Below are 17,392 nucleotides of genomic sequence, written 5' to 3' on the forward strand. Positions count from 1 at the left end.
GGAAGGAAGATAAGGGTGTAGACACGGGGCGGGCGCTGATCCTCCAAGTGCGAGCACAGCAAGGTGGCAGGCACAGTCGTCACTACTGTACGTCCAAACCCATAGTGAAATGGTAAACAGAAACAGAAAAATGGATGATCCTCGAATGCACCGAGATCTCTAAAGGCAGTCATCGTCAACCTATATGCAGATAACGGCAAACAAAAGAAGAGAACGTACACGCGCGCGCGACGCGTACACCTAACGCCGTCGAAATTATTGATCTGGCTTTTTGCGTTACTTCTTTCCTTTCTTTCTTCTTTCTTTCTTTCTTTCTTTCTTTCTTTCTTTTTTTCTTTCTTTCCTCACCGAGTTTACGAGCGAATGATTGTCGGCGATATCACCGTTTCTTTATCTCTATCTATCTATCTATCTATCCGTCTATCTATTTTTCTCTCTCTCTCTCTCTCTCTCTCTCTCTCTCTCTCTCTCTGTCCTCTCATAAATCTTTTCCTCGATTTGTTCGTCTATTCTGTTTCTCCCGCTTCGCCTTCTTTTCCATCGTTTCATCTCGCGCGAACGTCGGGAACGTTACTTTCCAGAGAAACACCAACACGTACGAGAGATCGCAAATTTTCCAACGGCAATGGTCCAACGCACAAGAGTAAACGTTCCTCGTCTTTAATGTATACTCCGCGCCAGAAAGAAGCGTCGTTAACTAGTAATAGAGCGGGGATCGCGATAGAGACGGATGTGGTAGAAACGTGGATCGGTCGGGTTACGGTTGGCATATGGTCCGATCATGTCGGTGGGTTTTCGATTTCATCGGATATCGGATCAAGACAGACACAGGGCGTTGGTGTCGGTGGGGGTCATTGGCACATTTTAGACGGGTGATAACAGACGCAGACAAGGGACAAGGAGGGACGGTCCTTCGGGGTCCTTCTTCTTCAACTGTACGGTACCGATTAGCGATACTTGCCGATCCGTCGATAGAACAGAAAGCGCACACGTACACCTGTTGAGCTTATTATCTCGTGTCCGTATCGTAGAAATATATATATATATATATATATGTATTATATATATATATATATATATATAATATACATATGAGACAGAAAAAGGAACGGATAAGAAAACAGAACGCAACAGTCGTTCACGCAGGAGGCGCGCAATAAGGTCAGCGTTTCGTGTGTAAAATGCTAGGACGTTCACTATAAGACAAGTTCGACAGGATGATGTACATAAAATGCAAGCCTGGCAAACACAAACAACACAAGACCAGGTTGATGAAAAATCGTTACACGCTTCGTAACATACTATTACGTGTACATCAGTCATGGCTAACGCATCTAAGGGACAAGAAGACAAGACATAACAGAAAAGGGGTGACAACGATCTCACGACATATCACAGATAACACAGAGACAATTCGTACGGTTGACTTTATAAACGTATACGTGAAGAGAGAGAGCTCTCGCCCATGGACAGAGGCTCGGATGATGCGTACAAGCGTGTGATAACAACTCGTCTTGATAAACAGCGAGATCGCGGCGCGAGAGGGGCGCGCGACGACGAGACCCCCGAGATCGCGGAATCGCGGAAAGGTCTTTCGGAAAGGGCGCGATTAAACCCCGGTCCCGGATCCGCGCTTCTGACGTGGTGGACTTGGCGTGAACGAGCGGAGAGCAGACCGAAGAGAGAGAGGAAAAAAAGAAAAAAAAGAAAAAAAAAGTAGGTTACCGTGAATATCCGCTATAAATTCGATATCGATGTCAGGAGGATTGTTTCTCGTTCTTGTATGTTTTTTACCCCCCCCCCTCCCGCTCCTGCCGAAGTCCATGGCGTTTTTATTTGCGAAAACAGGCATTCGACCGTATTTTTAGAAAAATATTCCACGGATATTCGACGGGAGAGAGAGAGGGAGAGAGAGAGAGAGAGAGAGAGAGAGAGAGAGAGAAAGAGAGAGAAGGTGAAGGGGGGAAAAGGCACGTATCATCTAGTACGCGTATCTCTCTCTCTCTCTCTCTCTCTCTCTCTCCCCATCTCTCTTTCTCTCGAGTGGGACACAAACCGGGGTAGCGCAAAAACCGACCACTCCTGTACGTATCAACGCGAGAGCGTGGCCATGGGCCGCGAAAGTGAATAAAGACAAGATAGGGTATAGACAGGTGGTAAATAGAGAGGCTGAGAGAACGGACAAAGTATATAGAGCGGGGGGTGTCGGATGAGAGAGATGAGAGACAAATAAGCGAAGTGTGATCAAACACTGGCGAAACGCAAATAATCGTATAATGAGAAATGATAACAGGCTGTTACATGGGCGGCGTATAGACAGGGGAAGACAGAGAGAAAGAACGAAACGTATGTACTAGGAGAGTAATGACAGTAGGCAGGCTAAAGGTTCGATATATAAATACATATGTGTTACATATTAATGGGTCATACGAAAGACATGTAAGATGAATGTACGAGCGAAACGAGCAATAGATGACACTTTTTTGTTCTTTTCTTATTCTTTCTTTTTCTATTTTTTTTTTCTGCTTTTGCTTTTCTTTCTTTCTTTCTTTCTTTGCTAATATTACTTTTTTTTTGCTTGCTTGCTTGCTTGCTTGCTTGCTTGCTTGCTTGCTTGCTTGCTTTCTTTTTGGATAATGAACGATTAGCGAGAGCTTGAGCTGCAACTTACCGCGGTGTAAAGGAACTCCAGAACGTACTACGTGTGGGAAAAACCAACGAGAAGAAAGGGCGTTACCACGGTCACAGAACCCGCGTTTACGGGCAAAAAAACGGATACGCGTGCGCAGCATTGCGCGAGCAATCATCTCATCGCGATTGCTCCGAATGGCTTGCTTGCTTGCTTGCTTGCTTGCTTGCTCTTTTTCTCTTCGTTTTCTCTTTTGCTTTTTCTTATTTCTTTTTTTTTCTTTTTTTGCCAAAGATTTTCTCTCCGCTGCTCTTTTTTCCGCGCACGCGGCCGATCGCGTGCGCCGGCAGCGAACAAGTATCGCGTCAAGTATCCGCGTCGATCTCGGCGCGATCAGGACCGGACGCGGCGGCCGGCTCCGGTCTCCGGTTCCGTCCCGGCACCGGCTGGACCGGTGCACGGGGGTCACACGAGTGCTCCTCGCAATGTTCCGCACGCCATTACAGAAACAATAGACGTAGACACACACTAATCAAGCGTACCCATCATACACGCGATCCTTCCAGTCACGCAACATGAACGCAGTCACTCTCGGACTCATTCAACATAGAGTGGTATACAATGTGACAGACACAAGTTGGAAACTACGCAACGTACACACATATGTATAATGATACATAGGGCCCGGAAACACGACGGCTGAATAACCGGCCGTAATATGTTAATACGCGGCGTCTCGTTTCGCCGACGGCCGGGCTGCCCCTTCCTCTGACACCGTCCTTGGCGTGGACATCCTGACGGAGCGAGCCGACGGAAACTCTTATCGGTTCGGTCTAACCAGGGTCGGAAGGATCGCCCGCGCGGACTGAACAACGAGAGGAGATTCCATCGGCGTCGATCTAGGGCCCAGGCTGAGAGACGATTCTCGAATATTGATTACTCTGTCCGAGCAACCTCGATGCCAGTCTGAATTCCTGATTCATCACCATCGCGAGTACTTGTACTACCTGCGGAGCACCTCTCTCTCTCTCTCTCTCTCTCTCTCTCTCTCTCACTCTCTCTCTCTTTATCTATCTCTCTCTATCTCTCTCCCCCTCCCTCAGAGTCTCGTTCGGAGCGAATCTGGACTCTAGAAACAATCGCGAATGCCCTTTCCCTCTCTGTCCTCCTCCTCACGGAAGCGATACGCGGGCGTCTCTCAGCAGCGAGAAGACGATACCGGAATAACAGCCGTCCGTGTGAAACCCATGAATCTCGAGGACGAAAGAATGAGGATGACAATGCAGATAGCGTGAGAATCGTCCGTGACAAGTTCCCCCACGACATGTAAATGTACACGCAAAATTGGGAGCTCGGTCAATTGCGAGTGCGAGGGCTGCCGATGCGACACAGCGGGGGGAGAGTAGGCGCTTTAAAAGATACACAAAAATGTAAACTCGAAAAATTCGGCAAGAGTGAGAAACTCTTAAGGAAGCGAATCCTCGCGAAAGAAGGTTGCATATTGCGGATGGCCGTAAGTATACTCGGAGCAGCAATCGATATTCCAACATTGTGACGGGTGAACGATACAACGGACGGAAATGATGCTGTGTGACGCGCGATTGTTCGAATCTCATCGACGGCGGCGTGTGATACGCAGCGTACAACCGCGCAAGCGAAACGCACACAAGGGAAAACAAGAAAGAGAAAGAAAACGGCACGAGAAATTTCAAACTTGTGTCTACCATGTCTAGAAGTATTTGCACGAATGGTTGAGTCACGGCAACTCGTGTTCTTCGGCATCGATAGTTTAGTGCGGCGGACCTTCGCCGCGGATAATGTTGCAAATTCTCTCTCCCGGTCCTCTCGCGAGAGAGAAAGAGAGAGAAAGAGAGAGAGAGAGAGAGAGAGAGAGAGAGAAAGAGAGAGGAAGAGAAAGAGAAAGAGTGAGAGGGGGAGGGAGAGAGAGAGAGAGAGAGAGAGAGAGAGAGAGAGAGAGAGAGAGAGAGAGAGAGAGAGAGAGAGAGAGAGAGAGAGAGAGAGGAAGAGAGAGAGGAAGAGAGAGAGGAGGGAGAACTCGATGTTGCCTGTCCGACTCGACCATTCGTGCGCTTTATCTATGAACTCCTTTCTCGTAATCGCTTAACGAATGGCCTGATTATTGGGGCGCCGGAAGTGTAATTTTGAAAATGTATCTCTATCCTCCCTTACGTTATTATACCGCGCGCAGGCCGAGTACCGTTATGTATCTCATAACGATCACACACGAACAGTGCCTAGAGAGTACGTTAACGCGTGAGAAATGAATTGGAAGTCAGATAAAGTAAGTACAAAAGCAAGTTTCTCCAGCATATTCTCGTGTTATGCAGACTTTCACGTCGTTCACAATTCCGTAGGCGGCACGGAGCCTCTTTTCTTTTTCCGGTCTTCGGCTCTGTGGGGTGATTGGTGATTTGGTGGTGGTGGTAAAGGGGTACACACAGAGGAGAAACACTAGACAAAATACACGATTTCCCCCGAAATGCCTCCGCGGCCTCTTGCAGCGAGGCTCGCGCAAGTATCGATAATACCTCTCCCAGTGCCGAACAAAGAAAGATGTCTCAAAGGATCTCCGGATCTCGAAAAGTTATGCACTCTCGGCACTCCGCGGGTCCTACCCGGCGAACGACCTCTCTCTTCATCTTCCGCGCCGTCTCGCCTGAGACATCGTTTCTTGCGGGTGCAAATGATCAGTCGCTTCGGCCCGAAGTAATTGCCGATAATCTCTCGTCGAGTGTGCCGGAAGCAACGCGCTGAAAGAGCCGCGCAAACTACTCATCGGACGCACACGTTTTTCTCTCCTCTTTTCTCGTTGTCAAGTCGACGACGCGCACGGTGTAAATATGTGTTGCAATATTCCGTATTAATCTGTCAAGTGGAAATCAAATGTCATTTATTGCGGATACGACAGACGCGGTGCATTTACTCGTCCGTTTATTTATTTATCGCCGTAGTGTCGGTGCATGAATTGATAATAGCACACGCACGCACGCGCGCACACACACACGCCGGCTGGAGGTCGGAATTACTATCGAAATTATTATCGAGCGCGCTCGTGAGCCGTATAAAATTATTGCAGTCGACCGGGGGGGGCGGGGGGCGGGGGGCGAGGGTACCCTTTGATTGGCAATGCTTCCGAGATGATTATCGATACAATCGGCATTCGGAGGAGGAAGGGGGTGAAACACTGGGAAAAGGATAGTTAGAGATTTGCAGGGTGTCACCCACCGGGGGCACTCTCGATATTTTCAGCTGTCACGGGTGTGTTTGGATTCGTGACGAGTCGATCAAATTTGTAATACGATTTTTGCGTCGTTCAATGGCCGCTCACGATGGGGGGAGACACGAATGCAATAAATAATTAATCGCGGTATCTCCATTCGCGAAATAAATACTTGCGACACATAACGCACGGACTCCGTCCGTGAAGTGATAGTCTCGACGCGCGTTCGATCGATAAAGTATATTTCGTAACTGCGGCTTGTGCAAAATCAGACGACGGTATCGCCGATTCGTTTTCCGCGTCGGCGTTGCGCCGCCGATCGTTCGGTCCGTTCCCAAGAAAGAGCGCACACCGCATACAACTTGTCCGCGTACGAGGACAAAAGTTCGCCGATGCGCGGCTCGTGTTTGTCGCGGGCGTGCATTTTGTAAGCGCAAGACTCGCGTTACGCGTTACGGCGAGAAATTGGCAAGCTCGTTTTTACGCGTATTCAAAGCTGAAAATGCATTTTAACTCAACTCGATCGCGCACACGCGCGGAATTACTGCGACGCGCGCGCGCGCGGCGTATGATCAAGAATCGCGCGTGAGAAGAGAAAGGTATAATATAATAAACGCGCGCGAGAGAATATGTAACCCCATCGTAAACCGTTACCACAGATTGAAAACGCGCGCGCGTGCGCGCGAGTTGCACACACACACACAATCGTATTCATAACCCGATATAACCGCGTGCAGCCTGGCGCGATACGTCGCTATTGTAGCACTGTTCTTTTGTTTTTATTTCGTACATTAAATTCCTCAGTCCTGTAAATTGCAATTTCGACATTAATGACGCCCTCGTAGGACGTTGCACCGTTGCGCACTCCGTGGCACGGATCGCGGCGTGCCGTGTATGCACGTGGTGAAAAGGAACAAAAGTATCCAACCAAACACACGATGACACACGCGCGCGCACTTTCTGGCTAACGATAAGAACGAGAAAAGTAATGCGCGCGGTTGCATGAAGGTCGTAAAAAGGCCAAACTATGACACGCAGCTAGGCTATTTTATCTTCATTAATCGTTATATGCGGCACGTCCTTGCGATCGACCGAGCCGTCGCCGCGGTCGATCGGATGCGAAAACGCGACGACAATCAGCATTTGTCGCACTTCGAGTACGAGAGGCTGGGCTGCGCGCAGCGGCTTTCTCGGTCACTCGCGCGGACGTTATTCTCACTTATATGTGTGTATATATATATATATATATATATATATATATATATATATATATATATATATTATGAAAGTATAAGAGACTAAGCGATCTAATTCGAATTTTAATCCGTCCAAGTGGGAAATGATCGATCTTACCTTTCCGTGTACTCGTCCATGTGAGCGTAGCTCTGTACGCTGTTCTCCTCGACGAGGAACTTGACCCGCTGATAGAAGGACGCCGTGACGCTGGGCGGCTGCTTCCGCAGCAGAACGTCCACAGGATTGTTGCTAGCGAGGCACATGATGTGTTCCGAACAAGCGTCGTGCGAGCAGCACTCGCTGTCGGAACAGTCCATCATGCCATCTGCTCACGAGAAAGAAGACTCGTTACACATACACACACACACACACAGTCGCATTCGAGCGCGCGCCGCTCTCGATATATTCTTATCCGGGTGATCAATTGTATCCGAAGCCTCTCGGAGCTTTCAAGAAGCTTCGCACAACGGAATTTCCACGCGTGAATATCCAAACATTCGAACGGTACCGATCGCCGCAGTCCTCAAAATCAGCTTTACCAACTTGGATATTTCGAATTGCTTAATAGAATTCAAGCATTCTATCTCAAGTCGAATTATTTGAAATTTCGGACTTATGACTCCAAATGTCGGATTGTTATCTTTAATTTTTCATCGTTTCCAGTGTGAACTATGTTTCCGTGAAAATCATTGAATTCATTCGTCCGAGTACAGACCGGCTGACAATTCGAGATCGTCATTTGACGACGATTTGCCAAACCGCCGTGTCGCGTTACCGCTGTTTCCCGGCGTTTCAATGTTTTCTATGTCCCCCGTGTCCCCCTTGCCGCTGTATTAATATTACACATATACGATATATAATAATACGATATTTCGCAGGCGCGGACGAATCCGCCCTCGGATCGTATTTTGCAGAAACAATATCCGTTAGATACGGACGAGTCACCACACACACGTCATTAGCGATTCAAGATCGGTTGATCCGGGACTCACCTTCGTCGTTATCGACGTAGTCATTACATTCCATTTCAAGCCGTATGCTGCAATCTCTACCGGCCCATCCGGTCGAGCATTCGCAACTGTACTCGCCGTCCTGCAACGTGCACAGTCCGTGGCGGCTGCATCCATTTTCGCAGCCAGCTATTCAAACAGGGAAGCAGACGTCGATTGCTACGATCGTCAGGCCAATCGAACGGATTATTAAAGAATCGCCGATTGTCCGACCGACCCGTATCGCAGAACTTCTTTTATTGCACGATGGCGAGGTGTACGCTCCAGCTCGAGATGAAGTACGGCAAACTCGTTCGAAAAATGCAAATTTACGCCCCGACGAGGTAAGAGTAAAGACAGTCAGCCTCAGGAGATGTAGCGTGTATGAAAAATTATGTAGTTTAGCGAGCTCCTGTCGGTGAGTTTTGCGTCAAATCATCGCGAAACATCGACGTAGTAAGTCATGAATAATGGTGAAGTAAATATGATTTATGAACGAAGAAGATAATAGTAACCCAGATGTTTGCAGCAGGCGATCGACTAAAATCGAATCGAAAAAAGTCGATCATGCCATCATTCTTCAAGTATCTCTAAATTCCACCGAGTCGTTTCGAGGTCGCGAGAACATTTTGCCCAAGCCTGACCGTCTTTGATGGTAACTCGCCGGTGATTCGCGCTATTTTACGTACGTAAGGTGCAGTGTCTCCCGTTCCATCCTTGACTGCACACGCAGGTTCCATTCTTGCATTGACCGTGCTCGGCGCAGCGCGGATCGCACGGCTTCTGGTCGCATTTCGTGCCGGTCCAGTCGTCGTGGCATCTGCAAACGAACGCGCCGTCCATCTTGCACCGTAAACATTTACGACATTACGAATTACACTAGTACAAACTATGTCAGAATCCTCGCGAGTCGCCTAACTGTCAAAAGCATCAACGGGACAAATAATCAGCATCACGGGAAAGAGTTTTCAAGCACACACTTCTACAGGGTGTCTCTAAAGTCTCTGACCCAACCAACTCGGTGACCAAATTTCGCGAAACACGCAGGTTACAAGAGTATGCGATAAAAAGATTCCAGAGAGTTTAAAAAAACCTCGATCACATTGACCTGGCCTTGAAGAGGTCAAGATCAAGTCCGCATTTGCATCACCTATCCCCCTTAATATCCCATCTTCGTCTCTTTGTCTCAGATATTTTTCTATATCTAAAGCCGTTTCCGAGACCCAGGGGGTTGGATCAGACTTTAGAAACACCCTGTATTAACTGCACTGCCGACTCGAGACGAGTGGAAAATAAGCATCGTATAATATGGAGCGTGTACGTATCACGCGAACGATTCTACGTCTGCTCTAATCGGGGAAGTAGTACGCCATGATTTGATCGGTTTGATTAAAACCACAAATATTTGTCTTTCATATTGCTTAGTATTCCGATTCCTTCTCCTGTGTACTTTGGATGCTTATTGCTACCGGCGCGTGCGTTGCTCGTAATTAACAATGGTACTTTGGAAACTTTAATCACGTTATGCATCATAAACCCTAATATTAATTTCTCAATGGCGACTGTCGGTGTCGATTTACGTACACACGCATGAGTGAACTTAAAATGTCATGGCGTTCCACAAGCTCCTCCCACTCGGGACACGTTACGCGAAAGTCAGCAGCAGTCCAGCCGGCGTGTAGGACGCCAATGCTTCGATGCGACTCGAATGCATTCGGAATTTACGTAAACGGTGCCTTTTCTCAGAGGAGAACGCGATGGAGAAAGGTGTGAGAGAAAATTGATACGCACAATCGCATTCGGTATATCAGTTCGTTGAGAACCATTAACGTTACGTTGCGAGTTGAATCGAGGTGTCGCCGAACGTAAAATCATTTCTCACCGTTTATACCGGCAATAAAAAATGCGAGTTTGAATTCAGTTCCAAAGTTGTTCCGCCGCCGTGCGGCGGCGGCAGCGGAACTTTTTGCGCTTTAGAGCCTCTTTTACGCCAACTCTCGAGGATGGAACAGGAGAGTAGACGAGAGGCGTCAGCTTTAGAATATGAGAAAGGAGATCCTCACCCGCGTCCTTGATTCTGACAAAGGAAAGTAGGAAGGGACGACGGTGGGCCCTTCGAGTTGTGTGATAAGTTGGCGTCTCGTAAGACAGAGCCTTTTTCTCGCAATTTTTTACCTTTTTAGCCCTAACTTTCGCGCCCGCGCTCCCGGGGAGCGATCTACTCATTTTTAGGCCATTCTTCGTCCACACCTATCGCACGATATTTCAATGTCCCGGCAAAATGTTACTCACACTCACTCCCTTTCTCTCTCTCTCTCTCTCTCTCTCTCTCTCTCTCTCTCTCTCACGAGCGGATTACTATTAAATACTCACGGCGTGCCTTCCTCTCTCACGCTCGCTCGCTCGCGCGCGCGCGCGCAGCCCTCGTTGAAAACTTGACAGCGCCCCGCAGTGTTCGGCGCGACATTAGCCAATAATTTATGTCGATCGTAAAAGTCGCGAGAAAAGTCCCACACATCGCGCACGTACTCCGGCCAAGTACGGAGCGCGCGGCCGGATAGTCGGCCACGTCCGCGCAATTCCGCAAATCTCTCGCGTTAAACAGCGATCCGGCAGGATCCGCGGAAGCATCGGAACGGCTCCGCGAATCGAGGTCGCGCGAGGTTCCTTCGATCCGAGGGAAATGATCGGACAACGAGACATTCGAGATATCCGTCGCTCGACCTCGAGACGGAACGGCGGCCGTTCGCGCAGGATCAAACTAATCGCGCGCGATCAGCTCGCGGCTTCCGCGAAGGACCCGTAAAGCTGGATTCTCACTCCGTCGCCGTGTAGACACGACGGCATACAGGAGTATCGTTCCTTCGTCGATCCTTCGTCGAATTTGACTCTCACCCTTAGATTGCGGTTCGTTCGGGAGCAAGAATGTCGCTGTGTGCGGCGTGGAGCTCATCGTCGACGATGCCTCGCTCCCGCGCGTTGTGGTGTTAACAAATGAGGCCGGTTAAAGCCACCATCGACACAAGAATGTCTGCGCGGAGCGTGTAGTGTTAAACTTAGGTAAAGGGGCGTAGCAATTTGCGGTGAGGGAAAAGTCACGGTACTTGGGGTCGTTCCGCTCAAAAACAAAGCGAGCGTTTCAATTAGTGGCCAGGCGACATGAAAATAAAATGAAAATAAATAAATGAATGAAAAAATAAATAAATGAAAATAAAATAAATTAATGAATTAATATAACAGACAGGCCTGAAGGCCACTGGGCTTAAGACTCGCAGAATTGATTTTGTTGAGGAGCTTGAACATTTGGGCCTTCAATTGCCACATTTTCCTAACTTGAGGAAACATATGAATTTACTCATATTTCTTTCGCAAATGTTATAATTACAGATTAGTTTTGTTTTTCGTTGACTTTAAGTTTAATCTCGAAGGAATCAAGGGGGACGACTGCACAGATCCAACGAATAGACATCTGGTATTAAATCACGTTAACTTCTAACACGTCAGCGGATGACTGCTCAAACTGTCGCCGAATCTATCCGCGAAGAAGCCGCGGTAGAAAGCCCCGAGAAGTACCATAACTTCTCCCTTACCGTTAATTAGATTCCCCTCCCCGCAGAACGTTCTTTCCAGACATTCACATGCCTGGTGAAAGACCAACGAGCGTTGAGAGCGCCCGGCGAGAGTCTATCGAGTCTCGAAATGACTGAGACATGACAGTGACTGCGAATATCTCAGCACGAAAGCTTCGAAGAATTTTGACCAAGAGAGGATCGATCAGTTCCCTACCTGCCTGCCTTCGCCTGGACGGATAACGAGAATCCAGGACCAAAGGCCCGCGATTACGAAGTACACACATACACACACACACACACACATATACATACGCATGCACGCAGGGTATACTGACTTGCAACGACCCTGCTCGCAGGATCCGTGAGGTCCGCAGTCCAGGCCGCAGCTCGGCTGCGAGCAATCAACCCCGGTCCAGTGTTCCTCGCAGACGCAGGCCGCGGATTCGAGGTCGTACGTGCCGTGATCGGAGCAGCCCGGTAGACACTGGTACACCTGCTGGTCGACCTGATTGCATCGTTCGCCCTGCCAGCCCGCCTTGCAGTAGCACTTGCCGGAGACACAGGCACCATGGCCGCTGCAGTTCGGGTCGGAGCAGTCGGCTGCAAATCGACAGAGGGAGGAGGATCGCACGCGCGGCGATTAGATTAGCCGGCCGTTTTCGCCGTTCGGCCTCGGCGTCCCCCCCGGACGGAAGGTCGGAAGGAGCCTAAAAGCCCGCTCCAAGACTCGCATCCCCGCGGCGTGTCCCTTCGGTTATCATCCCCCCCCCCTTGTCCCTCGTCCTCGCGCCCCGTCACGCCCGGGCACCGCTGATTGCGTCCACGGCGTGAACGAATGGACCAACTTTTTAAATTATGGCATCGGAACAATTGCATTATTCTCGCGGATCCCGCCTGCCCCGGGGAAATTATGAAACTTAATTCCGGAGCGTCCTCGACGCGGCAGCGACGGCGACGGCGACGACGGCGACGGCGACGGCGACGAGGACGACGGCGGCGGCGGCGGTCGCGTGTACACCGTCCGCGTATACACGAGCTGATCGAAGAGCGACTGACGAGAGATTGTCCGCTCGGGGAGTTTTCTCGCGCACGGGCGATGTTTGATCGGACGGGATCATTGATTCGTCCGCTCTCGTTAGAATCCGGCGGGAGTTCTCGTTAGCTCGCGCACTCGCGTTGAGAAAAATTCGCTCGTCCGCTTGATCACCCGTTTAATGATTCCTCCGTTTAACGGAGGTGATCTGAGCTATTTTTCATATAAATAATTGGACGAATTATATTTGTGTGAATATATATAAATTATAGTCGTTTTGATCTTTAGGTTCAAGATTTCCAAGATTTATTCCTGTTTCTCGACGTCCCTGACGCAATATTGCTTCTGACGATCACCCGTTTGATCCGTTCATCCGTTTAACGGAGGTGTGATCTGAGTTATTTTTATATAAATAATTAAATAACGAATTTTATACAAATAATTGTACAAATTATCATCATTAACAGTTGTTACAAAAGTAGTTTTTCTCCGACTTCAAGTCTTACACCACGCGATTGTAGTCTCGCAAATGCCAAATATATTTCGCTGGGTGCGCGTCGAACGGGAAATTGACTCCTCGAATGTGTACGATATTCTGTCGAGCGCTAAATTTTACGAGAAATTAAATTGCACTTAATTGGTAAAGCGACTCGTTTATTTACTCGTCTGTTGCGCGAGGTGTTATTTTTGCCGGGAATCGATGTGGCACGCCGCGCAGGTAGGAATAGCGAGAGCGTCAAGTTAGAGCGTTTCGATTATTAACACGCTGCTTGGCACACTGATTCCCATCTCATTATTTCAATAGCGAGAGCGTCAAGTTAGAGCGTTTCGATTATTAACACGCTGATTGGCACACTGATTCCCGACGTCTGATTATTTCAATGATCAACTCAAGTTTGCAATGCCAAAGATGCGGCGAACAAATGTATCTCTGGCGATGCATGTATTCGTCAGCTCGTTACCATCAACTTTCCATCGACTGTATATTTAATTTGTTGTACACAGTTGGTGGTGCGCATGAATTAGTGAGATGCGGCAATATTGTAACGTCGATCACTGCTCGCCAGCGTTGTAGTCGGCGTGTTAATTTAGATAATATCGAAAAAAAAAACGATAAAGAGTCTTGAAAAGATTGAACACAAAATTACGACGCGTGACATATTACCGCACGAAAATCTTGGCGAGCGGACACGCGCGAGATTGAAAACGCGAGACGCAAAACTCAACGACGAGTTTACAACGGCGAGCGAGAAGTATATAATCGAAGCAGAAGTCATCGGTCCTTTTTCTCAGGAAGCGCGACGATTTTCGCGAACTTCGCTTGTTAGCCCCCATTTGTCGTCGCGCGTCGCGACTGATGCAAATTCCACTTTTCGAATTTATCGTCCCTACGATTGGAGCTGACATATTCCACTGGCGTGGAACTAATGCCGTTTTCGTCTGCGTTTAGGAAAAAGCGGCGAGCGGGCGTATCTCTAACGAGGACCGTGAGAATGTCAGAGACGAAGTGTCTCGTTCCCGGCGAATAATCTCGTCATTTATATCGGACGTCATTCAACTCTCTCGGAAGTTCCGCGAGCGCGAAATTATAACGCATCGAGCGGCTGGCGTGGCACGCAGCGCGCCGATGTATTATTCAAATTCCCGCGAAACAATATGAAACTAATTGTCGCGCCGAATTGGCACGGCTTGACCCATATGTAAATTTGGAGAACACCGTGTGCATTAATTATAGGTTGTACATAGACCGGCTGTGTTCTCCAACGGTCGGGGGCTCTGCATTACTAATATCTTAAATCTCCCCGGATAAAGGTCCAGGACGTACGGCTGAATTATGGCGAAATTAATGGTGCCGTGACAAACATGAAGAAATAACGCCCAGGGCAGAAATAGATGTTCCAGGTAAATGTTCCCGCCGGCAACTTCCGCTAAGCCGTTTCTAAAGCTGAAATATGCGCCGTGACGTTGCGCGCGGGCGCAACCCCTTTGCAGCGCGTACCACGTCACCGCGGCTCTCTCTCTCTCTCTCTCTCTCTCTCTCTCTCTCTCTCTCTCGCGAAAACCTCCCGGGATAACACTTCGAAATCGATTTCGACGTATCGAAAACTGCCCGCCCGTCGCTATCCTCGACATCTGCCCGATCGTCTTCGTCGTCTGTGCGCGGAAATGGAAGTTCTAAATTCAAGAGAGAGAGAAAGAGAGAGAGAGAGAGAGAGAGAGAGAGAGAGAGAGAGAGAGAGAGAGAGAGAGAGAAAGGCAGAGAGAGAGCGAACATCTTAAACCCCTCTCTCTCTCTTTCCTTTCCTTCCTTCAGCCTCTTTCTCTCTCGGCGATCGAATGAACGCATCTCTCGTTAGCCGCGCTTCGTTAGACCGTCCTTCCCGATCGACCTCCGAGACTTACGTTCGTCGCAGAAGGCGCCCTTCCAGCCTGGATTACAGACGCAGGATCCTCGGACGCACTGGCCGTGCCGATTGCAGTCGGGCACTTGGCAGTCACCGAGCGGTATGTCACATTCGGCGCCTTTCCAACCCTCCTCGCAATGACACATGCCGCCGCCGTATTGTCCATGAGACGAGCACAGCACCGGGCACACGCTTTTACTGCAATCAGCACCCTGAAATGATCGCGACGTTTCGTGTTCTACAGTATCTGCTGCGAATGGCGAACGGCTGCTTACACTTGGCTCTTCTTGGCTATTCATGTCGCGAAATCGAAGGGCTACGAAGCTGATACGCTAACGACAGGCTTCTCCGGTCGAAATTCTCCTCCCACTTTCGACCTCAGTCTCTTCCATTTAACGCTACGTAATTTAATATTATACAGGATGTATCTGAATTCTACCGGTAAATTTATAGGACGAATTTCCCATGTTGAAAACTAAGTAGAAAAGGTCTTGGGTAAACTATGTCCGTAAAAGCTTGGTTTTGGAGATGTAGCCTTCAGAAAGTTGTCAAGATGACAACAATGAAAGAAAATGTGTCGCAAGAAAATTGAGAACACAAGATCTTTTACCGAGTTCTTTTACCAGTCTTTCAGGATAATAACTGAATTGCAGATTTATATATTCAAGCGCAGAAGGGAGGAAGGTTTCGAAAAATAGAGCATTGATTCTGAAGCCAATATCAACTTATTTTGATTCACTTTGGTTTTCTTAAAGGTCTACAAGTGACGAATTGTGGCTTTTTCCGCCATTTAAAGACACTGAGTGTAGGACTTCTAAATTAAATCTATATTGATTTCTCAGAATCTATAGATCAGACGATTGAGGTCGCAAATAGGCTCAAAATTTCGACTCGAATTTCGCGCTGAAGAGTAATGTTTGTTTTAAACTGTTCCGCTCCGGGGTCACGTTTTATGCCAGTGGACATGCATTGTCCCGAAAAAAGTGCATCGTATTTAAAAAGTGGGACAATTTTCTGAAAAGTCCGAGCACTGAACACGAACAAGCCAAATCTCTATAGTTATCCCATCTACAATTTTATCGAAATATTGAAATTATCTTGTTACACATTTCATGTAAATATTCATTTGAGTACAGCCAAAGAGTGTATTCAAATGGGTGGATTTCGACTTCTGTCCGCTGTTTTCATGGTAACAATCCTTACTCGGGAACAATTGTACGCTTTGGAAAAATTGCACTTTGGGATATTGTCTCGGTGTTCGAGTCTCAGTATCATGACTTTTCTCGGCATTATAATTTCTGGGGACAATACATGTCTACCTTTTTGTCGAATTGTTTCCAGCATTTCGTGAACATTGCAGTTCATCAAGGAGAGCAGCAACCTGGTGCTGAATCTGAGTATTGGATTGTAGAGCTGATATTATTTTATACATTCGAAGCGTTTCGAAGCTTTGGACGATTTGACTTCGAAACGTCCAAAATCACTCAATAAAACTGACTTTGTACTTGTCCAATTGTACGTGCGTTCTTTTGAATTTTCGAAATTCCAAATATCCAGACGTTCGAATATTTACACTTCGATATTTCGTTACTCGGATATTGAACGAAATTTCTAAACCGAAACTTCAGAAATTCGAAGCTTCGAATATAATTTTTATAGCTCTATTATAGATTGCTCCTCTCCCTCTGATGAAGAAAATTGAAATGGAAATGCAAAAATATACAGCCGAAAGGCTCACGAAACGTTTCTACTCGACAATCGTTCGACCAAAACAAAAAAAAAAGGAGAAAGCGCGACTTCGATCCGGACGCCAAAACAAACCGGTACGCAAATGTTGACACGCGACTCTAGATAATTGAGAGGATGATAATTTTTTAAAAAGTGCACGCAACATTCTTTTTATTTCCGAATGCTTCCTCAGCCTCTCTTTTTCAATCGCTTGTACTTTCATCTCCTAATCACCTTGTTATTATTCCCGCAGCTTTTATTTTTAATTGTCCAGTTTAAACCCGCATTTCTGGCTGAATGATTCGAGGTAGCGAGGTAGCATGTTTTGGGATATATAATGCAATGTTTTATTTAATTAGAAACGCGCACTTGTGGCGTTTAGTATATAGGAAAATAAAAATTAAAAAAAAAAAATTTCAACGTAATGAGAACTAAAAAAAAATATCAGGAAAACTTTGACCAGCGCTCTGAGCTCTCTTTCATCCGATAAAGGTGCCTCTAAAAGTGGCTTATGGCTGATGGAAAAGCTTGTAAGTCACTTTTATCACTAAAAGAGAGT

The 17,392-nt window shown here is 47.6% G+C and overlaps 1 protein-coding gene across 10 annotated transcripts in view; it reads right to left on the reverse strand.

The window, feature by feature from the left end:
* The window catches only part of Ten-a (Teneurin-a transmembrane protein), a 664,333-nt gene that overhangs the window by 17,785 nt on the left and 629,156 nt on the right, over positions 1-17,392 (reverse strand). For 9 of the 10 annotated variants that reach the window (XM_025300069.1, XM_025300070.1, XM_025300075.1 and 6 more), the window contains 6 exons: positions 15,104-15,317; positions 12,003-12,267; positions 8,785-8,915; positions 8,099-8,245; positions 7,224-7,431; positions 2,672-2,698 (listed from right to left, as the gene is read on the reverse strand). In XM_025300069.1, coding sequence (XP_025155854.1) covers positions 2,672-2,698; positions 7,224-7,431; positions 8,099-8,245; positions 8,785-8,915; positions 12,003-12,267; positions 15,104-15,317 — 992 coding nt within the window. The remainder of the gene's footprint in view (positions 1-2,671; positions 2,699-7,223; positions 7,432-8,098; positions 8,246-8,784; positions 8,916-12,002; positions 12,268-15,103; positions 15,318-17,392) is intronic. The other variant, XM_025300073.1, reaches the window with a different exon arrangement.

Source organism: Harpegnathos saltator, unplaced genomic scaffold (assembly GCF_003227715.2).
Source record: "Harpegnathos saltator strain DR-91 unplaced genomic scaffold, Hsal_v8.6 scaffold328, whole genome shotgun sequence".
Taxonomy (NCBI): Eukaryota; Metazoa; Arthropoda; class Insecta; order Hymenoptera; family Formicidae; genus Harpegnathos; species Harpegnathos saltator.